Below are 25,090 nucleotides of genomic sequence, written 5' to 3'. Positions count from 1 at the left end.
ATGATAGGAGAATGCTACAACAGAGACGATGAGAAATGAGAAATACAGCCATATAAAGGAAAGTAGAACCAGAACAGCGACGGTAGAAAAATAGGACGGAGAGACTTAATGAGCAGTGATGCTTAGGGTGTCTGTTAAAAATGCAATTGGGGTTAAAAAAAAAGGTTAAAAGTTGGGCTTATCCATAATTATTACAATTGAGCTTACAAGTTAAGAATTATACTTATTGTAGTAACTATTAATTGGACATTTGGACAAAGAGTTAAGAATTGAGCTTATTTCAAAAATTATTACAATTGGGCTTAAAAATGTAAGAATTGCCTGAATTATTTTCATAAACAAATGCAGCTAAAGAGTGATATAGATTATTTATATATATATATATGAATATTTTTACATAAAATATATAAAATAATTTTTTATTTTTCCTCTTATTATATTTATATTCTCGATTTTAAAAAATTAATGTAAACCATATCATATCAAACTTATATTATATGCATAGTTATTACTTTTGTTTCGGTATCAATTGTATCGATCAATACGTTTCAATTATATCAAAATATAATATATCTAAAAAAAAATTTTCGTATCGAATTTGATATTGAATAATATCAGTTGTTTTTACTAATTTCAATTTATTTCAGTAAATTTCGATGGAATAATATATTTCAATCGATAAGTTAATATAAAATATATTTTGTAATTTTTAACTTATCTTTTGTTATTTAATTATTTTTAATTTAATAAAAATAAAATTAATTAATAAAATAATCCTTAAAAGTTGAGTTTTTTTTATTTTAACTTTTTTTTATACTTTATTTTTTCAAATCAAAGTTTATAATTTTATATTTTATTTTTTCAAACCAAAGTTTATAAATATTTTAATTTTTTTCAAGAAAACAATTATTCTCCTTTTATAAAGTTTAACAATTATAAAATTTTGATTTTTTTTCATATCTTTGTTTTTATTTTAATATTTATATAAAAAAATACTTATTTAAATATCATATGATAAAATTAAGTGTTTTAAAATTTCATAAAAATTTATGATATTATTTCTTATATTTTTTTAACTTATTTATTTGATTTGAATATATTACATTTTTATTTCGTGACTTATTAATAATATTATAATATATAAATTTATACATATTTATAAATATATTAATACTAAATTAAAAATTTTAAAATAATATATCAAAATAATTGATATCGCTATATATCATATTTAAAAAAAAAATCGAAATATTATCCTCGTAGATACTTGAATATAGGTCCGTGATAGTGCTGCATTGCTTCTCAACAGTTCTTTTGTTTCTGTCGTTAAGCCCCAGGCCCGCCAGGTTCTCGAAAGATGTGAGCTTTTTAACAAAATGTCGATCGTGGACCTTTGGCTGGCTAAGGTAAATTTAACATTAATACAATCGATGACATGGTTGAAGATCTTAAAAATGCTAGTAATCGCACTGAATCTTGCCAAGATATCATCCAAGGAGCCAATTTTTCAGACTTGGCTGATAAGAATAGTGATGTACGTTAGCATTGTGAAATTTGTGTCGTCTCCACCAAATTCTTTAGAATTGAGGGTTCTAGTACTTAAAAGCTTTAGCTATGAATTTAGTGTGCACGTAGCAGATAAATAACGGGTTCGGTTTGAAATTATAGGAGTGGTGCAGACAATTTATTATTGGAATCCCTTAAATTTTAACACTTCTTTTTATTAAAAGTGCAGAAAAATCTTTTTAAAATGCATTCAATTTTACAGAGATTATATGCACTATGCCTCTATAATGAACTTTATGTAATTCATAAAAAAGAGTACAACAAATTAGAATTCAAGAAAATTGCACGAATATTGGGTACCCTTCGCTTTGCCTAATGATAAACCCTCTCCCTGTATGATCCGATCAGTCTGCTACTCGTCTCTTATCTTTGCAGTTTTCACCGGCATTGAAATGTTTTACCATTATTTCCATCGTCGGGACAAAGTCGACAAGCGAACCTCTAGGCTTTTTTGATACGCTTTGGGCTGCACACGAGTCGAATGGAAGCGGATTCAGCTTTCATTTGGGGCCTTTATTTGAGGTCCCCAACTTGATTGGCCTATGACCAATCTAATATATGAGTGACGCATATTTGAAGTTGTTGTACAAGTGACGTGTTGTTTTTTTTTATTATTATTAAAAGTGCTGTGTCATTTTTATATATTTTTATTATAAAATATTTTTAAATGTTTTACGCAGTGCTGCTCAGTATTTTTTTGAAATTATTCTTTTGGGTTTTTTATTTAATTTTTTACCTTTTTATGTATTTTTTTAACTTTTTAAATTATTTTATTACAAAAAATTTTATTTTTAGTAGGCCCTTTGTTTTTGTTCTTTGGGTCCAATGTTTTGGTTGTTTTTTTTTTTTTTTTTTTATTTCAATAGTGTGCATTGTTTTTTTTTTTTTTTGAGATTTTATTTTTGCTTTTAAATTTTTTTAAATTCATTATTGTTTAACATGGAACCTATTTTTCTATTATATTTTTTGTGAGATCCGTTTTAACTTTGTTTTTTTCTAAACTTCGTTTCATTTGGTCCCATGTGTGTTTTATTTTTATATTTAATGATTTTTTTTATTTGGATCCACTTGATGATAATATTTTTCTTTTTTTTTAATTTAATTATTTTTTTATATTTTATTTTTTTAACACACCTGATACAAAATGTTTGTCACGTGTTTTTCTTTTAGTTTTTTACTTTTTCTCATTTTTATTTTTTTATATTTAATAAATAATTTTTTAAATTTCATTTTTTTAATAACTTATTTTATATCAAAAGTATGTCACATGTTAGGTAATTTAGTTCTTTTTTTTTTTTTTGCTTTTGGCTTTTAACTTTTTTTCTTATTTACAATTTTTTTCATGTTTATTTAATAAATATTTTTAAATTTTTTAAGTATTAGGCCAATTTTAATATTATTAATAAAAATATATTTTTACTTACTTTTTCTTTTTAATTTGATAATTTTTAAAAAATTGATATTATCGTAAATGTGAGCATCATATCCAAATTTAACTTTTGTTCCTTTTTTTATTTATGATGTTATCTGACAACTCAATTTTTATTTTTTTTCTTTTTTAATTTTTCTCTTCCTTTCTTTTTTTTCATTTTTATAGTTAATAAATATTTTTAATATTTTTATTTTTTGTTATGGGTAGGGCCAATTTTGTATTATTGATTAAAAATTTCTTTTTGTACCCTTGTTTGTTGTTAGATAATTTTGTTAAAAGAAGATATTAACAAGAGTGTTATTGTGATATCTAAATTTGATTTTTTTCGATCTATGTTTTAGTTTTATGGTATAAGAAAAAAGATTTTGTTAATTAATAATATCAAATTGACTTTGTAAAACAAATTAAAATATAAACAAAAAATATTAAATATAAAAAGGATAAAAAAGTAAAGTAAAAAAAGTATAATTCTATGATTTAAATTTTGTAAGGAAAGCTCAACATTGTTGATATTGCGTGACAACTCAACTTTTTCTTTTTTTTTTTTTGCTTTTTTTGTTTTTTTATTTCTAAATATTTTTTCCTTTTTTATATATATATAAATTTAAAAAAGAACAAATTTCACTTTTTTTCTTTTTTTGATATTTTTAATTAGATAATTGACAACAAATATAATTGGTAAATTTTTTTTTAAATGATAATATAAGTATGGATGATGAAACAACTCATATTCCTTAAGTTTTAATTCTTTAAATCTACTGATGTGTTCTTTATTATTTTAATCGAATGGAAAATTTGTCAAAAAGAATTAATGTAGAGTCAAAAGTAAGTTTATAAAATATTCCTTTTTGTCTAGATTTTATATATATATATATATATATTAAATTATATTTTAAATTATTTATTTAATTTTATATTTTTATATATATACTATATTAATAAAATTATTGTTTAATATCTTAATTTAATAAAAATATTATATTTATGTATAATTACGTTGTAATCTATCAATTCATCTATCCATTATATAAATTTGAGTCATTTTAATTTTTGGTTGAATCTCATTTGAAGTCCTAACCTGTCATTTTATGTTTCTTTCCTTTTTTTTTTCTTTAAACTTTTTTTAGATTTTTTATCTAGATCAATTTTGTGAAAAAAAATAATATTGGTGTCTACTTGACACCTTAGTTTGTTTTTATTTTTTTAATTAGATAAATTTTACAAGAAAAAAAATAATGGATAAAAATGGCAAAATAATTTGTATTCGATGAGTCACACTCAATTGAGATATTCATGTAATACCCTAATCAGCTTTCTTTCCTTTATTTCCTTTTTAAAATTTTTTTCTTACTTTTTTTTCATTTTTTCTTTTCCATTTTTTTGTCTTTTTAATAAAAATATTTTTATTAAAAAATATATGAATGTGTCCATATGGCACCATTTGAGTTTTTTAACTTTTTATATTTGCGTTTTTTTTAATTAAATAAATTTTGTTACAAATGGTACCAATTCATAAAGATGCCAGAACAATTCATATTTGACAATTTCGATCCATCTCAATCCAATAAGGGTTATTTTTTAAAATTAAGGTTGAGTTGATACAATTCAAGTTTTTTAATAAAAAATGTGATAAGATCTAAAGAATGTTTACGGTGCTTTGTCTCATTCTATTTCAAGATATATATATATATATATATATATATGAATATATAGTTATTATTTATTTAGTTTTATACATGTTTTATATTAAAAAAAAGTTTTTACTTTAATTTAATAAATTTATATTTAAACTCAACATGAGATATCAATGAAGCACCTTTTATTAGATTTTTTTTTTACTCATTTTTAGTTTTTTTCTATTTTTTTTTTGTTTACCCTTTTTCCTGCTTTTAATTTTTTTTTGTTTTAGATTTTTTTATATTAATTTTATAAGAAAAGTTGGTTAATTAAGATATCCACGTTTTTATTTTGGATTGTTTTTTTTTCTCTTTTCATCTTTTTTTATTTGATAAATTTTGCAAAAAATATATGGTAAATAGATATGACAAAATAAAAAAATTTTGACCCACAACTAGTTCAAAGTTCAAAATATGATATAAAAACATGACATAAAATTTTGATGAAGAAAACATGAAAGTAATATGGATAAAAATTTCAGTAAAAACATATATATGTTTAACAGAAAAAAATATATTTTATATTTTTTGGAATGACAAATTATAACATATAATTTTCATATAAAATATAGTACTAATACATGAATTTTCATTATTTTACATTATATAAATAAACAAATTATTAGATATATCCACAATAAAGAGTGAGCACTTTTTTAGTGAAAGCATGAATTGAGTTAAAGTGTAAAGAATTGATTGAAGCACTTATTTTTCTCTATCATTTTTCAAGAATGATACCATGATTCATCTCATTAAAACTCTTGACATAGGCATAGGGGGTTTGGTTTCTTACCAAAAAAATTAAACTTCACCTTAGTCCAATCTATATAGTATCTTTATTTATATAGTAACTATAAAGAATAATAATATTCAAAAAATTTCGACTAACAATTTTTCTGTTGTCTAAACAATAGAAAGATTTATTTACTGAAAAAGTTCTTTGGTTAAGAATCGAGCAGCTTTTTCAAAAAAAAGTATCATCTTAAGCTTGTTTAACTGAAGAGAATTTTTATTTTTAAAATAATCACAGAGTCTCAAGAAATTATTTATTTCTGATACAACATATGTATTTTCTTCCAAAGTGAAAAAATGTATATCTTACTGTTTTAACAAGTTAATAGATAGAAGGCTTTAGAGAGCTACTTCTTTTAATTCTTGAATATCTATAGCTTGTTTAGCCTGATATTCTGCAAGCTTGGTCATCCCTTTACGAAAATGGGTCTTATTTTTAATAAGATGGGATTTCCAAACACAATTTAGCAAATCATAGACTTGTAGTTCAAGTTCAAGATTATAAAAATATTTGATCTCTTGGTTAAAGACATTTGTTTCTTGCAACAGTTTTATGTGGAAAAAACTATTTCAGAATAGTTCATTGGAGTCCATTGGTTTGGATCTTGGGTAAACTGTAAGAATTTTGGTTGAACTCTCAAAGGAGAAGGCATATAAGGTGGTCTAAAATTATGTGGTTAATAGTAAAATAATCCTTGGTTAGGATTATTGAAGAAATCAAATCCTGGTTTGGGATTTTTTGTAGGAAAACTTCAGTGAAGAACCATTAAAGCTATGAAAAAGAAGTCCACGATATTGTGAGCTAACTTTTTATAACCAAAAAATGATAATAAGAGTAAAGCTCATGATCTATACCAAACAAGATATAAACGAATTCAAGATTCAAATTTCAGAGCTATTAGAAAAAAGCCTGATAGAACTAACTACCAGTCCACATTCTAGCCCAGCATTCATGGTAAGAACCCATTCTGAAATCAAACGAGGTAAACCACAAATGGTTATTAATTACAAGAAATTAAACCAAAATCTTGTTTTGATGGCTATTTTATTCCTTGTAAATATGTTTTATTACATTTAGCAAAAAATGCCTGATATTTTTCTAAATTTGACTACAAGTCTGATTTTTAGTAAATCATGCTTAAATCTAAATCTAAATTATTAACTGTTTTTAGTGCACCAACAGACCATTACTAATTGACTGTTATGCCTTTTGGTCTATGCAATGCACCTCAAATATTTCAGCATTGGATGGATACTATATTCAGCAAACATAAACAATTTTGTTGTGTATATATTGATGATATACTTTTTTTTTTAATACACTAGATAAGCATAGGAAAAACCTGAATATTATTACTCAAGAATTTATATTGCATTGTATTATTTTATGTCCCAAAAAGGTTGGACTCAAAAAAAAAAAAAAAAAGAATTTCTTGGTCTTAATTTATCTGGTAATGGTTTAAGATTACAGAATCATATTATTACAAAAATTATGAAGTTTTTAGAAGAACTAGATAATATCAAGCAACTACAATAATTCTTAGAAATTGTTAATTATGGTAGACAATTTTTTAAAAATCTTTATAAAAAAAAGTATTCTTTTGAAAAAACTATGAAAAGATATTGATTTTATCTGGACATAGGCTGACTCTGATATTATTAAACAAATCAAATCAAAGCTAACATCTGTTCCTAAAGTTTATCTACCTAAACAAGGTGATTTACTAATTTTAGAGATAGATGCCAGTGAAGAACATTGGGGATGTATCCTGAAAACAAAAAATCTTCATCAAAATGATGAATTGATTTGTGGCTATAATTTAAGAAAGTTTAAATCAAACGAAATAAATTATGTTATTTATGAAAAAGAAATGTTAGCTATAAAAAATGATATACAGAGATTTCATACTTATCTGGTCCCTGGAACTTTCGTTATAAGAACCGATAACCAAGCTATCCGAGATTTTCTCAAAAATAGAAAACTCTCAGACAATCCAAAAGAATAATGTGGTATAACTTTTTTTATCAATATAGTTTTCTCATTGAGTTTATTAATTCTAATAAAAATATTTTAGCTAATTTTATTAGCAGGATGAATGGATAAAGATAAACTGCCTCAAGAAAAACCTAGTTGTTATTAAACTTGTGTCTTCAAAGATCTTTCAAAAAATACTTTTGAAAAGCCAAAAGTACCTAGTCTAGAATTTTTCTCCTTAGGAAAAAACCTTTATTTTAAAAACCGCATGCTTCAACTAGTTTTAATCCAAATCTGGTTTTACCACCTACCAACATTTTTGAACAACAAAAATAAAATGACATAAAAATTATATCAAATAATCAATCTTTTTATACTCCTTATAAAAGTTTTTTTTTCAGGATTTCATAGTACAATCAATACAAAAAATCTTCAAAGAGCAAACAGTATAAACCATACAGGTAATGCTTAAATCTTATATTTGCAGGAGATAATCCATCTCAGCAACATACAGGTGATCATCAATCTTATTATCATTCTATTAATTCTATTTTGAATTCTCATACTTTTTCTTCTAGAACTCTTAGACATGAAAAAATAAAAATGCTACATTTTATAAATAATTTTAAACTAATTGCACCTGACATAATTTTATTTTCTAATAAAGATAAATATTATACTTATGTGAAAGGTGATTTTATTTTTAGCGTTATAAACCATATTGTCTACATGTATTGCTAGATACTATAGCAACAATCTCAAGCTGTTGCAACAATGCTTTACCATTAAACAAATGGCAACCAATGAAGCATCCTATCGTCATAATAGGTATTGATGGTAAGGAAACTATTGTTGGTTATAAAGCTAAAAATATTCCTGTTTATTTTAATAATATTAGGTTTATAATACCAAAAATATTATGTTTTCCTAATATGCATGGAGATATACTGTTAGGGAATAATTTTATATGCACTTATGTTCCATTTTCTATATCTACAACTCATGTTACCTTAACAATTGATAAGAAATCAGTTGATATTTCTTTACTGCAGGAACATAAGCATATCTATGACAAAAACTTTCAACCAGAAAGTTTAATAACACAAATTATTAAAGTAAATGGTATCAAAGCTCTAATTTTACAAAAATCATCAAGATTTCGAATATCTTTTATAGAATCATCAATATTTTGAATATCACATAATCTAATTTTGAAAAAAAATACTGAGCTTCTTGATTGAGATTCAGAGTTTCTGTACTCTCACAAAACTCATTTTTCAAGATCTGAGTTAGATCTTTTAAAAGTTGAAGTATATTACCTACTGCAAGTAACGTATCTTTCTTAGTGTTTTTCAGAGTTGTATTTTATCATTTTTTGAGAAATTGAAGGACATCACCTTGCCATGTGCCATAAAAGTATTTAAGAAACCTTTTTTTTATTTCAAGTGTCTTTGTATCCTATAACAACAATAGACATAGATTATGCCGAATCATTTATGATTTTTTCATAATCTTTGAGATGGACACTGGTGATATCTAAATAAATGCCACCTCGAGCAACCGTTCGTTTGTTTAACGAATCTATTATAGAGATTTCTTATTTTATCTTACTAGTTTGACCAAATTCTAAAGTTTGTTTTATCTTATCCTTTTTTAAATGAGAATATTTTTCTTTTAAATGAGGTAAATATTGTTCCACAAGATTTGGATTTTACAGATCTGAAAAGCTTAAAACATCACCAATATCTGAGTTAGATATTTTTTATACTTTTCTTTTTCCTCTATCCTTTGGTTGAGAAATAGGGATTTTTGGTTCTAGATCTTATTGATCTTCAGAACTAGAAGTATCATCGGATGTGGTTTCATCAGATGAAACTTATTCATTTTTAACTATTAGGTTAGTAGCAAAAATTTTAAAATTATCTTCTACTATATCACTATCTGCTTTCTCACTACTAATACTGGTAATGTCATAGTTAAGCATATAATGGTAGTTATATTTTTGAAAAAGTCTTTTATATTCTTCATAAAGGGTTTCTATAACTTGAAGATACTTAACCCGTTGTTGCGAATTTTTTATTTTTTCCATTTTTAATTTAAAATTTTTAATTAAATATTTAAAAGAGTTAAAATCAAGTTTTTCTTGTTTCTCTTTTCTCGAGGAAAATAAGGGTTTATCATCAGCCATCATAATATTACCACAGTAAAGAGATCCAAAGTCTGTGGATGTGTCTTGAAGAACATGTTTTTTGTCTATCTTTTTTGCAAGCAAAACTCATTTTATACGCACTTATGTTCCATTTTCTAGATCTACAACTCATGTTACCTTAACAATTGATAAGAAATCAGTTAATATTTCTTTACTATAAGAACATAAGTGCGTATAAAATTATTTTCTAACAATATGTCTCCATACATATTAGGAAAACATAATATTTTTGGTATTACAAACTTAATATTATTAAAATAAATAGGAATATTTTTAGCTTTATAACCAACAATAGTTTTCTTACCATCAATACCTACTATAATGATAAGATGCTTCATTGGTTGCCATTTATTTAATGGTAAAGCATTGTTGCGACAGCTTGAGATTGTTGCTTCAGTGTCTAGCAATACATGTAGATTATATGGTTTATAGCCCTAAAAATAAAAATCACATTTCACATAAGTATACTATCTATCTTTATTAGAAAACAAAATTGTGTCAAGTGCAAATAGTTTAAAATTATTTATAAAATGTAGCATTTTTATTTCTTTATGTCTAGGAGTTCTAGAAGAAGATAGATATTATACTTATGTGAAAGGTAATTTTTATTTGCAAGGCTATAAACCATATAGTCTACATGTATTGCTAGACACTGGAGCAATAATTTCAAGCTATCGCAACAATGCTTTACCATTAAACAAATGGCAACCAATGAAGCATCCTATCATCATAGTAGGTATTGATGGTAAAGAAACTATTGTTGGTTATAAAGCTAAAAATATTCATGTTTAGTTTAATAATGTTAAGTTTATAATACCTGTTTTCCTAATATACATGGAGACATACTGTTAGGAAATAATTTTATATGCATTTATGTTCCATTTTCTATATCTATAACTCATGTTACCTTAGCAATTGATAAGAAATCAATTGATATTTCTTTACTACAGGAACATAAGCATATCTGTGACAAAAACTTTCAACTAGAAAGTTTAATAACATAAATTATTAAAGTAATCAATGAAAAACATTGGTTATATAAGATTTTGCAAGAAAACTTCAATGAAGAACCATTGAAGCTATAGAAAAGAAGTCCACGATATTGTGAGCTGACTCTTCATAACCCAAAAATGGTAATAAGAGTAAAGCCTATGATCTATACCAAATAAGATATAAATGAATTTAAGATTCAAATTTCAGAGCTACTAGAAAAAGGCCTGATAGAACCAACTACCAGTCCACACTCTTACCCAGCATTCATAGTAAAAAACCATTCTAAAATCAAACAAGGTAAACCACGAATGGTTATTAATTGCAAGAAATTAAACCAAAATCTTATTTTTAATAGCTATTTTATTCCTCATAAAGATGTTTTATTACATTTAGCAAAAAATGCTAGATATTTTTCTAAATTTGATTACAAGTCTAGTTTTTGGCAAATCATGCTTAAACCTAAATCTAAATTATTAATTACTTTTAGTGCACCAACAAGCCATTACCAATTGACTATTATACCTTTTGGTCTATGCAATGCATCTCAGATATTTTAGTGTTGGATGGACACTATATTCAGCAAACATAAACAATTTTACTGTATATATATTGATAATATACTTGTTTTTTCTAATACACTAGATGAGCATAGGAAACACCTAAATATTATTGTTTAAGAATTTATATTACATGGTATTATTTTAAGTTCCAAAAAGGTTGAACTTGAAAAAATAGAAATAGAATTTATTGGTCTTAATTTATCTACTAATGGTTTAAGATTGCAGGATCATATTATTACAAAAATCAAGGAGTTTTTAGAAGAATTGGATACTATCAAGCAACTACAACAGTTCTTATGAATTGTTAATTATGGTAGATAATTTTTCAAAAATCTTTTTAAAAAAAAAGTGTTCTTTTGAAAAAATTACGAAAAGATATTGATTTTATCTGGACATAGGCTAACTCTGATATTATTAAATAAATCAAATCAGAGCTAACCTCTATTCTTAAAGTTTATCTACCTAAACAAGGTGATTTGCTGATATTAGAGACAGATGCCAATAAAGAACATTGGGGATATATCTTTAAAGCAAAAAAATCTTCATCAAAAGGATGAATTGATTTGTGGCTATAATTCAAGAAAGTTTAAACCAAACGAAATAAATTATATTTTTTATGAAAAAGAACTATTAGCCATAAAAAATAGTGTACAAAGATTTCATATTTATCTGGGCCCTGAAACCTTCGTTATAAGAATTGATGACCAAGCTGTCTGAGATTTCTTCAAAAATAGAAAACTCTCAAAAAATCTCAGAAGAATCAGGTGGTATAACTTTCTTTGTCAATATAGTTTCCTTATTGAGTTTATTAATTCTGATAAAAATATTCTAGCTAATTTTCTTAGTAGGCCGAATGAATAGAGGTAAACTGCCTTAAGAAAAACCTGAAGAATGGAGAACTATTAAGATGAAACAACCTAAAAAGGGTTCGTGTTCTTCATCCTCTTCAACCCTTCTTCTCCAAAATCTTATTCTTTCTTACAAATCCTAAATCAAGATTTGGTTTCTTCAATGATCCTAACCAAGGATTATTTTACTATCAACTATAAAATTTTAGATCACCTTATATGCCCTGAGAGTTCAATCAAAATTCTCACAGTTTTTCTAAGATCCAAACCAATGGACTCCAATGAGTTATTCTAAAATAGTTTTTTTCACAAAAAAATTATTGCAAGAAACAAAGGTCTTTAACAAAGAGATCAAAGATTTTTATAATTCTTAACTTGAACCACAATCTATGATTTGCTAAATTATGTTTGGAAATCCCATCTTACTCAAAATAAGACCCATTTTCATAAAGGGATGACCAAGCTTGCAGAATATCTGGCTAAACAAGCTACATATATTCAAGAATTAAAAGAAGTAGCTCTCTAAAACCTTCTGTCTACTAACTTGTTAAAACAGTAAGATATAGACTTTTTCATTTTGGAAAAAAATACATATATTGTCTCAGAAATTAATAATTTTTTAAGACTCTGTGATTATTTTAAAAATAAAAATTCTCCTCAACTAAACAAGCTTAAGAGGATACTTCTGTTTGAAAAAGTTGCTCAGTTCTTAACCAAAAAAATTTTTCAGTAAATAAATCTTTCTATTGTTCAGACAACAGAAAAACTGTTAGTCAAAAATTTTTTTGAATATTATTATTCTTTATATATCCATATTACTACCACTAGGATCACATTCCAAAAATTAAATTTCTTCTAAACCATTAACCCTTTAATGTAACTAGCATCGAAATTAGAATAGTTGATCAGATCCTTGTACAAAACTTATCATTTGATTTGATCAAAGATTTTTCAACCTTTATTAAACACCATTTTCACAAATTTGTAAAAAGTAGTCACCATTTTTACTATTTACACTTTATTATTACTAGTCTCCTTGGTAGTTTCTAGAGAGAGATTTTTTCAACCCTATCAAATTTGAAAAATTAAAAAAATCCTTTTTGGTGCTCTGTTAAACTCAACCACAGAAGCCCTGGAGATTCCAGAAACTCTAAATAAGATAGTTTCAAATTTTTCAAATTCAACCCAATATTAATTCCAAACAGGAATTGAAATGATAGAAAAAATCACTCATTTTTTTCAACTAGCTACCAAAGACAATTTTTCAAAATGTGCTGCTTAGACATATGGAATAAGAATTTTTGTTCAAACTTATTATGGTTCATATGAAGCTCCAATGCAAAGTAAACTAGAAGCAGTGAAACTTCTTCAAAAACTTTCTCAAATGGAAGATTTGGACCATCCACAAGAACTGCTCTTCCAATACCAAGAAGGATGAAAGATGTGAAACCAATTCAGATCTAATTCTCCTCACTCTCACCAAACCCTGGATGAAGATGGTGCAGAATTACAAATTTTGGATAATGCTATAAAGGGATAAATAATCTTGATCAATTATATTCTAAGAAAGAATTAGCCAAAGAATAAGCTGATTCAAGCTGCCGACACAAAAAGATAAAGTTGTTCAGAGCTAAAAATCAACTGCACTGTAGTAGTTACTGTTCTCGACAAAAAATTTTGTAGCAGTCACTGTAACAGATAAAATATTACTGTAATAATAATAATAGATAATCATTCTGGATATTGTTTATTATTTTTTACTATTCATATTTTTGTTTATATAAGCTCTCATTGTAATTAGTTGGAAAAGGCTCTTCGGATAACTCTCCCTTCTCTCTTACTCTTTTATACTTTCCTCTCTTCGAATCTTCCTATTAATAAATAGACAGTTTCTTTTTATTTTCTTATCTAATTTTAGATCCAACTATTTTAATTTCGATGCCGGTTAAATCAAAAGATTCATGATTTAGACAAAATTTAATTTTTGAAATGTGATCACCAATTATAGTAATATGGATATATAAAAAATAATAATATTCAAAAAAAATTTCGACTAACAATTTTTTTATTATTGAATAATAAAAAAATTTATTTATTGAAAAAATTCTTTGGTTAAGAATTAAGCAATTTTTTCAAACAAAAATATCATTTTAAGCTTGTTTAGCCGAGGTACAAATTTCAAGAAATGGAAAATGATCTTCCTCTCTCAAATGGAGAGATCAAGCAAAATAATGATGACAGACAGAGTAGTGTTACTGGTCCAGGACAATTATATGCAATATTATTAGGTTTTTAGCGCTGGATAATGACAATGATAATTAAGGAACCCTTAATTGGTCTGACAACTTCGTGATCTCGATCAAACAATATTGAGATAGGATGAAGCGCAATTGATCAGATTAGAGCCTTAAATGGACAAAGTTTGCGTCCCAATCAAACAACAGCGTCTGGAGAGGGAAACTGATAATTTTATCCCTAGCTCCTAGTACTCGTAATCAGTTGCAGACCATAGCATACATCATTTGCTCAAAAAAATGTACATGACGTTGAATCACAAATATTGCCAACGGTGGAGTCAAACCCTTCTATGCTTCCTCCAAATAATTAATAATTGCAATCCTTGCTTTAGGAGGTAGGAACCAGTAATGCTTCCTTTACATTGTCCATCAATTTTTTTTTTACAGAGAAGAAATGGTCAGAAACAAACAAAATTTGAGAAAAAAAAAAGGGTATCAAGTGGTCAAACGCGTCTTAGTTGGTCATCACCTCCAATGTGTTAATTTCGTCGTTATTTCCTGCATTATTTATTTATAAACTGATGCTTCCAAGAAAATTAACTCTGGTACCTGTCCAATTTTCTCGAGTTTTTCTCCCTCCTCTCTACCTAGATCTCGCAGAAAATGTCTGATGGTAGCATGGACATGCCTATGCCTAATTCAGGGTCAATGTCAAACGATAGCATGAAATCGATGGGTATGCACATGAGCTTCTACTGGGGTAAGGATGTGATTGTTCTGTTCCCAGGATGGCCTGAAAGCAACTCCGGCATGTATGTATTGGCGATCTTCTTCGTGCTGTTGCTAGCCGCCACTATTGAGGTTCTGTCTATGTTACCGCTAGTTAAACCTGGCACCAGACCTATTCTTGGGGCTTTCACTCAGGCCAGTGTTCATGCTGTCCGAATGTGCTTTGCTTACATGGTTATGCTCTCTGTAATGTCCTACAATCTTGGAATCTTCATAGCTGCCGTTGCTGGTCATGCTATCGGGTTCTTCGTCGTCAAGTTTCGTGCTCTGACTAAGGAAACCGAGCAGCAGTACATGTCTCCCAACGGCATCAGTTCTAAAACGTGAAATTGCTGTGCTGATCATGTAATTTCCTGAATTTTAACCCATTTGATTCAGGATATAAAGCTTAAGCTAGAGATTCAAAATTTAAGTTTCAAACCTCCCTTTTGTATCAATAACATATAATTAAGTTGCTCATGCTTTGTCTCTCTTTCTGTTAAGCAATTTTCATTTGCCAAATGATCTCTCTATAGCAATTTTATTATGCTTTATGGGTATGGATCTGATGAATTACTGTTGATTTTTTTAGTTAGTTTTGCTAAGGATTCTGGCATTGAGAATATCACCGCCAGTTTGAATAGAGTAACCCTGAAGAAGAACTGTTAAATAGTATAATAATTATGTTTGTTCTTGGATTATCATGTGAAAAGAGTGAGGAACACGGGTCTAAATTAACAAGCAAGAAGTGATAGAAAATGGCCAAGAACTGACAACTCATCTGGCTCAAAAATAATCTAATCCAAAAAAGGACAAGACTAAAGAAATGAAATTTTCAATTATGATTAGCGGCTTGCAAAAATCAACCATAGGCTTGTTTAGCACGTGAACCATTGTGAAGCTCCTGGGTGTAATCACTTCCCGGGATCAAAAACCCAACATATTCCTCAAATTCACTCTCGACTACTGTACCGACGCCTGCGTCCTCTGGCTCAACCAACTCAATTCCCCTTGTTTCTCGCCTCGCCAAAGGGCAACCGTCAGGAGTTATTTCCCACTAGCAAAAGGAAAAGTGGCCACAGTGAGCGGCAGGTTTACCAGTGAGTTGCAAGTCACAGTCTCCGATGGTATGGTGGAAAACGAGACCCCAAGCATACCCAGAGCTTGCATTGGCTGGATTGTCTCGGCTTGGCTCGCCGCTGCTACGGCGATTAGTAAAAAATGAAAAGCAATCAAGTAAATTCGGTTGCTCGTAACGATTATTGTATGGTAAAAGTGCAAGGCTTTGGCCTAAAAATTCCATTGACAAAACTGTTGAGGACAGGATAAAAAACCTTTTGCTTCTCTTTTATTTATCACTATTCAGTAATATATTATGAAAATATTACCCTAGAAACTAATTTAAGCACCTCTAGGCCAATGCAATGAATATTAGTTGAAGGTTGGCCCTTAGAATATCAAAGTACGGTACATCTTTGAAGCCCAAGAGAGGAAAATAGTTTTCTGCCAGTGGGCCACAAGTTGTAAAACCAGCCTACTCGAGGTTCATCACCAGCAGCTACATGATAATCTTCAGACTCATCCCCTTCTGATGATAACGACTGGTTACTCTTCTTCTGGTTTTGACCAGTGATCTCAACTCCAGCTCCGTCTTCAACTTGAGCTTCTGCAATTTCTCCTGGCTTCTTGTCAAATAGTCCTTTAAATTGTTTTCGAGCCTTTCTCTCTGCTTCCTGCTCATAAATTGGTAAGGTTACATAATGAATTTTTTTCAGCCAATGATGCATGATGAATTGATACCTAGTAGTTCATATATATGTATAGTGTTTTATACAAAAATTACGTGTCACAATTTATGTCGAAACGAAAACACGAAATATATTTTTTTTTTTGTCAAACTTATAATAGTTTTGTTAAAATTTTAAATCATATCACTTTCGTATTATAATATTAGATTGTCAAAGTCTAAATTTCCCATATTTTTAGTATTTGTCGAATGGCAAATAAAATACATAGCTGATTAACACACCTGCTCTTGCTTCTTCAGTTTTGCTAGAGCAGCTGTTGCATCTGGTTCCGAGGACTTATCGACTTTGATCATCTAATAGCATCCATAAAAAGGTTAGAAATTGGTCAAGAATCCAGTTTTTAACCAGTAAACTTAAATAATTTTACTAACTACCATTTGGTAATCACTTCTTGCTTCCTCAAAATCTCCAGCTGCCATGTAAGCCATTCCACGGCGGTATAATGCCTTTGCATGTACAGGGGTTGCATCTAAAACCTACACAGTTCCACCAAAACATATATAGATCCAAATTTGATTCATATCCTCGTACAGTAAATTATTTAGACAAGTAAACAAGTCAAACAGAAGGCAGCTCAAGGAGAAGTAAATTTTCAGATCTACTGTGTTTGGTTGTTTCTCTTAGTTTTCTCCCGAGATCAACTTTAAACTTCAAGACTTGATGTACCGTGTCATCCATACAAAAAATTCAGAAACCAATCAACGAGTTCTTTTGGTAACAATCTGATTATTATTGCCTTCGGTTATTTATGATCATAATGATGTATCCTTTACCATGGACACCAAAATCACAAAAAAATTTCATCTTCCCAATAATGAGAGAAAGAGAGAGAGTTCCAATTTGAAGTCATAACACACCTTATTACATGCCTCTATTGACTTTCCGCATTCTCCCATTTTGAGGAAGCACGCTGCCACATTCAGATGTAAGAGATTCTTCAAGTAACGAAACAGCAAAACGAAATTAGCAAACTCCCGAAAACAAGCCATCTAACATCATGTAGCAACTGACAAATCACAGAATAGAATAAATTCTTTCAGCTACCATGCGGCAGGATGACACTTACTCTTGTGTCTAAAAACATTTTCCCTTCCTCGTCAGTTTGTGGGTTAACATGATTGAATTCTCGAAGCACCTATAAGCAAGACATGGAATTGAATTACATATGCACTTTAAATGTGTCACAGTAGAACTAGTGTCACTGCTTTCAGATGAACATCTGTTAATTAAGCTTATTCAGGTTTACTCCCATAACCAATCCGTTTCAGATTGGATGATTAGCATGATATTGAGACCTGGGTTATTCTTTACTCCATTTGTAATTTGGTTTTTCATCAAACATTACCATATTTGTTTTCCACATTATAGGCCAATATGATTATTGTTAGTAGGGCTTGGCGTTTTGGTCAATCCTTAATAATCAACCAAACGATAGAACAAATTGTCCACAATCCTAATGGTGATCTAAGATCTAGGCAACACAGTAACTATACGACCTTTTCATACTTTGCCCTGGCAAGTTCAAATTTTCCTTCTTTGAAGAGTCTGTTACCCTGCAGGAAAACATGATGGTTAAATGTTCATATTAATAGTCTTACAGCACAATAAACAGAAGCATCAAAAAATTAAATTGCATCACTGCAACAGCTTGCAAGCATACATATAGAGACGGGGATGTAAAGTCTATCCCCAGACCATCCAATAAATGAAAATGGCTCATTGAGGAGGAATGCAACATATAATAAGCCACATACCGTGACTCTAATTTTTTCTGCTTCATCCATTATGCTTTGAAAGTTCAAACCAGTCCAATCCTGTCATAATAAATATTTAAATTAGGCACTAAGGTTGGTAAAAGGAAACACGATAAACTGTTTTCACAACGATATCATGGTGGATACTGCAATTTATCACTCATATCACAAAAAAGTTCCTAAAAGATGACTTCATTACCTTTGGCATCTCAAAACCAAGAAGCTCAATTTCCCATTGTACATGAGCACCTTCTGGAACATTAGGTGGCCTAATCAAATAGGAAGAAAGGCACTCAGGTCATGCACAAAAAGAGAACATAAATAAAATATTTAAAGAAAAAAAAAAAAAAGCAACCTTAAAAATTTGTCATATGCATAGTCAGGAGGGCATGTGACGAGAGCAATCTCTCCAGGGAGCATTAAGCGTACGCACATTTCAAATCCCTCAGGCAACTGTAAGGCCAAATAAAAGCTAAATATATTAAAGCACAATCAGAGTCTTATCATGATAATTTTGACCAAAAACAATTTGTAGGGGGAGCATATTACCTACAATTCTTTTTACTACAACCCTACAATTATCCAATCACAATTCAAAGTTATGTAGGGGTCCACCACTTATGAGTGTGGGCTCCATATAAAATTTTGATGGACCCCACACAATTCTGAATTATGATTGATTAATTGTAGTACAATAATTATAGGTGATATGATCCCATTTGTATGTGAATGGCATGGATATGTCAATTTGATTTGAACCAGTACAAAATGAAATCTAAAGATTAAAAAAACTTATATTTCAAGAAACCTTTTCAACTTTACTAGGGAGAACTCACCATCCCTTCTCCGGAACTGAACTCCAAAGGTTCTCCCTGGTTATCGACTCTTGTATCATAGAAGACTGTCTTTTCTTCATTAAGAAGCATGCCTTTGTAATGGACTCGTAAAAGACTGTCATGAAGTGGGCAATCCATGGGAAACTCCCCTGATTATTCCAAACAACAAAGAAAATCATCATCCATGCAGCCACACAAACAGGATTTTTGACAAACAGAAACAATTAAAGGAAGCTTAAATGGAAACAGTAACTAGCACATAAATCGCACATATGGAAATAGAAGTTTTGAATTATAATCCTAGGAATCTTCCCATCAAAGAAGAATGAGTGTAAAAGCTGTTAAATGAATATTCCAAAATAAAGCTTTCACATGAATGAATAATTAAAATGACAATGTCGCATAGAGCAAAAACTAATAATATGTTGAGAGTAGATTTTTCATTGTATGATTCTCACATGGCATAAGGAATAGAAAACTGAAGAGAATCAAACAAAGATATCTCTCTTTGCCAATGTTTAATCAAATAAAAAAGAGCACCTTTTCCATCCTGTAGTCTTCGTTTAATTAGGCGCCCATCTCCCAGCATGTCCCTCACCTATAAGTTCAACACTTGAGAGTTCACTTACATACGCCAATTTGGTTACCCAACAACAAAACATTTATGAGCAATATAAATATGAGTACCTGGATGAAGTGGACAAGCTCCACTTCAAAATGAACTTCTTCATAACCATCTATCATAGGCAAGAGGGGAGATGGAGTTAAGTATTGATTTGTAACATAAATTACCGCCTTCTCTTTCCGTGCCATTGTTCCTATTCCCATCTCAAGACCTTTAGGTACCTATATTTTATGAGATCAAGTACAAAATCTATATCAAAGGAGCTTAAGCATCAAAATGTGAAGTGGGGTAGATCAAGCACATACCTAGATAAAGAAAACTAGGATGACTAATTAGAAGCAAAAGCCCTATAAAATTTAAAAATCACCTACCTCACATTTCCCAAAGGTAAAGAAATATGGTTCCCCTTCCCTGTGTGAAAGAATCAATTTGCCATCACCTGTCTTTGCAGAAATCCTGAAATATTAACGTATGATACATCTAATAAATGATCAAAAAGATTCAGGAAATTTAGAGCAACGCACACAAAAGAATATGAAAAAGGCTTGAGAACAAGTTTACCAAGCTTTTACTTCATATGGTTCCCTTGGTGATTCCCAACCCTGGCCTTCATCTATTACCTACCATAATTATATTGGTATTATTATGTGATATCTTTCAGACTGAAACAAATTTGCTGCAAATATGGAAGAAAGAATGAATTCCAAGCAGCAACAGAGTACAACCAACCACAAGGAACGATGATGATAATGATTCATGTAGAAGCATTAAAAATTAGTCCGCATATTCACAATATCGAAGCATATCAAGAAATGCATAAATTTCACAATCCTCCTTACATGCTTCCAAGTTCCAACTACTAGCATACTCCTAGCAAAATTTAAGCAATAGTGTGGCACTGTACCTTCTTCAAAACTCCCAAATCATCACAAACGACCTGAAAATGGACAAAAAAATTAGCAAGAGGTTAGAACTAAAAAAAGGCTACATGCAAATTAATCAATGACAGCTAGATATCTTCAGCACCTCAAACATATGAATACTACTGACATCACTAAGAAGCCATGTGTGAGAACACTGAATATACATTGCGTAAAGGAATCAAAATTGCTTTACGCTAAAATGTTATAACAAAATGACAATTATCTAATTTGCAGCACTCTTGCCTTGGCTTTGGAGAAATCTATCAACTCAATCTCAAAATGAAGTTTATCTTCTTTTGGGAAACTACTTGGAACTGGAACAGGACAGTCCTCCTCGGCATAGTGCATTTGAGGTTTCATTTTGAACTGAAAAAAGAGATATCACCACATATTTTAAGAAATAAAAGAAATTCCAAATCAATAGTTGCTTTCTTTTTACTTTTGGTTAAGTAGTTAGGACCAAGAAACACAAATATGGTTCAGAAATCTACAAAGACAATACCATTGCCACTTCACCCTTCAACATTGTTGGAATTCCTTCCAACAACCCCAATATCATTTTGCTCTTTCCCAATACGTTTCTAATTGGAATACCTTTCCCTGTCACATAAATGAATGTCAATTCAATACAAAAAAAAAAAAAAAAGCATATACCATTAGATAAATCAACTAAGCACATTCTTTAGCTCAAGGCCTACTTATCAAACTTTAATATGCCACCATTCACCAAAAGGCCAAGCATGCATAATTATCACCCAACTTAACATAGCAACCAAAAGTTAAATCGATTCAAATGCTTACGGTATATTCACCTCCATATTCTGATCGCGTAGACTCAACGATAACTCCATCCAATGTCCTAACTGTGCAATGATATATAACCTGCAAAACACCCCAAAATATATATATATATATATATATATATATATATATACCAATTCACGACTCAGCCCTTTGCATTCCTTTTCAAACACCACACTTCGCTATCCGATTATAAACAGTTAAAAGAAAGGATATCGGAAAAGAATAATAACCTGATCACCATCAGAAGGATTTGATTCACCTCCTCCAGGTCTCACCAAACCTTTCATTAAGCTTTCAGGAACAATTTTCTTTCTCCTATTAATTCCAAAACCCAAAATCAAAATCATAAATTTTTCTCAAAACTTTAAAATACAAGGAAAAAAAAATTACCTCTTATCATCCTCAGATTCGGATTTCTTCTTCTTCGGCATTTCCTCTATCACCATCGTTAACTGAAGAGTTGACCAAGATTTTACTACAATCGCAGTCTCTTTTAACTTTAAAATTAAGCTTAATTTTAACTAAATAGTTATATTTAACAGTTTGGAAAAGGATTGCATTGCGATTTTGAATTGAAATTGCAACCTTTCAAAAATAAAATAATTACCTGTAATTTGAATGTTGAAGATAGATTGACCGACTGTCGTCGATGTTTCCAAGCGTTGTCGCACGACAAAATTCGGGTGCCAATATTTGATCTTTGATCTATTTAAAATAAAAAAATCCCGACCAATCGTAGCCGTTGACGTCGTTGAAATTTCATTGCGTTCTGATGATACGCGGTGCTAATAAATACAAGTGATCTGGCCAACGTATATGGCGCCATATTATTGGTCAGACCCCAGTGGCCTGTGGCCAGCCTGTAGGGCGGCTATTTTTAGTTCACCAAATTCAGGCCTAAAACGATTCGTTCTATTCGTCTTATATGGATAGATGGGATCAGACCGTGGATTCCTGTTTTGGCCTTATGGGGCTTTATTTTTTCTTAAACATGGACCAAATTTAAACCCAATAACAAAGTGGGCATATATTTGTCAATGGTCTCAAAGAAAAAAAAAAGCCGAATTCTTCCATATTTTTTCCTTGAAAAGTTAAAAAACATCACTGCTAAGGGGTTGAAGTAGAAGGAAAATAATCTGAATTAGATTTCCCATTTCAAAGATGTCAGTCTCTATTTTAATTGGTAAGTTAACCAAACAGAAACATCATCAGCAGTAGACAGTAGCATCGATTAATCGTATATTTTTTCATCAAAATTTGCGTAACATGCACGTAATGGAATACAAATGTAAGCCTGTTCCCAACCCAATCCATGTTGTGTGTTAGGAAACAAAGCCGTACGCTAATACGAAGCTTTTCGTCGTTGTTCAAAGGTTCAAACCACCTTATCTGTCAGCCATAGCCTGTCCATCAAACATCACCATACTCCATTATTTTCCTTAAGGTTTTTTTTTTTTTTTTGGTCCATGTTGTGCTTTTAATGTTATTTGAGCGGCTCCCAAATAACAGGTTTGGTTGGTTGGTTTGTTGAGCAACCGTTGAATTCGTCAGATATGCTTTTCCAATGTAAAGGGGTGGTCCTGGCTCCAGCCTCTTGCACATCCAGGGAAGATATTTTTTTAAGATGCTATACTTGAATACTAAATTCTTTAGCCGTTTACATTGAACCCAAGTGGAAGAAAACTGGTTTACCAGGCGGGAAAAGAAAAATTAGAGACGCTTCTCCCACAAAGTTCCACTCAAGTTTAACAGGAAAGAAGTCGAAATGCTAACTGCTAAACCCCAATTCAAAACTTTAGGAAAACGATGTATGTACTCACTTCTTGGCCTATAAGTCATAACCACATATTTAACAAATGTCTAATAGTCCAAGTGCAAGAGGTGAAAGCTTGGCATAATTTTATGGTTAAAAATCAAAGAAATAACTAGTGAAACAAGCATGTTACCGGTGTGAATGGGTGAAATGAAGAACCACTAATTAACTTCACCAAATAGATGTTATGTTCTAAATTATCTTTTAGAGTACCATAGTCATAAATCTTCTTCGGTGGTATATCCTGATAATTTTACAGCCTTCACATGGGGTTGGTTTCTGTTTTATCAGCCGATTCAGCCATCCGTCAAAGGGCAATACCTTTGCTAAAGCAATAGCTTTAAGGTAGAGACAGTTCAATTCCAAATTCATTAATTTTCGGGGGAAGGTATGGGTGGTGTACGAGCTGAGTCAATTTTAGAAACTGTTTTCATGGGTGGCCATAGCTTAGATAGGGAATAGACAGAGTGGATGTGATAGCAAAAAAAGTACCAAGATTTGATAAACAGTAATATATGTACAGCCTTTATCCCTATAAATTTATTGAAAAAATCATGGATGAAGGGTCGTCATTGCTAGAAGAAAATATCAGCAAAACTAGAATGAAAAGATCATATTCTGTTGGGTTTTCCCAATCAAAATCTGGTACGATCCCATATCAATAATCAACGCCAAAAATCATGAAAGAAAAGGGAAATTCAAACATGAAAAATATAAAAAGAAACGTAAAAATTTAGGGCTTAGCAGAAATTGTAGACGAATACTCAAATAAAACCCAAAACCCACAAACATGTAATGTGACGCACACTCACATCCAGCACTACTCTACCACCACCACCACCACTAGGGACACATCAGCCGACCTAAAACACACGTACACGCGCAACATACGTGAACTTGGGTGCTTGAAATAACCGGCACGTATAAAAGTGGTGATCAGCATCTGGGTTTTAGCCGCGATGGATGCATGGCTCAGGACGTGGTTGAGCCAAATTCGTCAGCAGCTGGTGCATGCTGGCTAGGCGGTGCTAGGGCCACGGTTTGAGTGCAATTTTTACCGTTCTACGCCGTGAATGGATAGACGAGTTCCAGGAAGGGTAAAAATTAAAAGCAAGAAACAATCTCTACTTCCTTCAACAAAGAGAAAGGATACGAAAAGATCGCAAAGCATAGAAGGTAACCTTAATGTTTGACACGTGCAAGTAAACTTAAGCTTTGGTCCACTCCCATCCTACTCACCAACAGCTACTGCCAATATCATGTGCGCTTCCCTCCTAAAGAAAATTCAACATTTTTCCCGTATACACATCCTTTTAAGTTTCGTTTTCACAACTTTTGTTTTAATTTTAAATGAAATATTATTTTTAATTTTTAATATGGGTTTGACAGGTTGGAAGGGTAAAATTCTAACAAGATCAGAAAGACAGTAATAATAAATTTAATCAGATCACCCATGCGCCAAAGAGTCATG

At 30.1% G+C, this 25,090-nt stretch overlaps 1 protein-coding gene and 1 pseudogene across 3 annotated transcripts; one reads left to right on the top strand and one right to left on the bottom strand.

Moving 5' to 3' along the window:
• The first annotated feature begins 14,550 nt into the window (after positions 1-14,550).
• On the top strand, positions 14,551-15,576 carry LOC111311993 (copper transporter 1 pseudogene; annotated as a pseudogene). Its single transcript, XR_016342781.1, has one exon. The product of XR_016342781.1 is annotated as a copper transporter 1 pseudogene (transcript).
• Positions 15,577-16,370: 794 nt separating this feature from the next.
• LOC111311992 (peptidyl-prolyl cis-trans isomerase PASTICCINO1-like) lies at positions 16,371-22,699 on the bottom strand. Of its 2 annotated transcripts, none has more exons than XM_022911894.2 (21): positions 22,414-22,699; positions 22,197-22,258; positions 22,037-22,121; positions 21,804-21,884; positions 21,505-21,602; positions 21,246-21,368; positions 20,984-21,016; positions 20,641-20,699; positions 20,451-20,535; positions 20,142-20,300; positions 19,995-20,052; positions 19,455-19,603; positions 18,974-19,071; positions 18,818-18,887; positions 18,619-18,678; positions 18,361-18,417; positions 17,931-17,999; positions 17,722-17,799; positions 17,239-17,340; positions 17,086-17,157; positions 16,371-16,789 (listed from the first exon to the last, which is right to left on the bottom strand). In XM_022911894.2, exons 5-21 carry the CDS (start codon positions 21,559-21,561, stop codon positions 16,514-16,516), a joined length of 1,605 nt encoding a protein of 534 aa, XP_022767629.2. In that variant the 5' UTR covers positions 21,562-21,602; positions 21,804-21,884; positions 22,037-22,121; positions 22,197-22,258; positions 22,414-22,699; the 3' UTR covers positions 16,371-16,513. The 2 variants fall into 2 exon arrangements, with proteins under 2 accessions (XP_022767629.2, XP_022767627.2); XM_022911892.2 differs by having other exon boundaries at positions 21,815-21,884; positions 22,414-22,544.
• Between the last annotated feature and the right edge of the window lie 2,391 nt (positions 22,700-25,090).

The sequence above is a fragment of the Durio zibethinus genome, chromosome 1 (genome assembly GCF_047325235.1).
Source record: "Durio zibethinus cultivar Kanyao isolate XHJ-2024 chromosome 1, ASM4732523v1, whole genome shotgun sequence".
Classification (NCBI taxonomy): Eukaryota; Viridiplantae; Streptophyta; class Magnoliopsida; order Malvales; family Malvaceae; genus Durio; species Durio zibethinus.
The sequence above is the reverse complement of the archived record's forward strand: the minus strand, read 5'-3'. Positions and strand labels throughout refer to the sequence as shown.

What these genes read in the sequence shown, in the direction of transcription:
- LOC111311992 (XM_022911892.2), bottom strand. Translation starts at nt 22,252, where the DNA reads ATGGTGATAGAGGAAATGCCGAAGAAGAAGAAATCCGAATCTGAGGAT. An exon ending in AGCTTGTCCACTTCATCCAG is followed by an intron (nt 20,053 to 20,141) that starts GTACTCATATTT and finishes TTGAACTTATAG; the next exon opens with GTGAGGGACATGCTGGGAGA. An exon ending in AACTGAAGAAGCAAGAGCAG is followed by an intron (nt 16,790 to 17,085) that starts GTGTGTTAATCA and finishes ATTTATGAGCAG; the next exon opens with GAAGCAGAGAGAAAGGCTCG.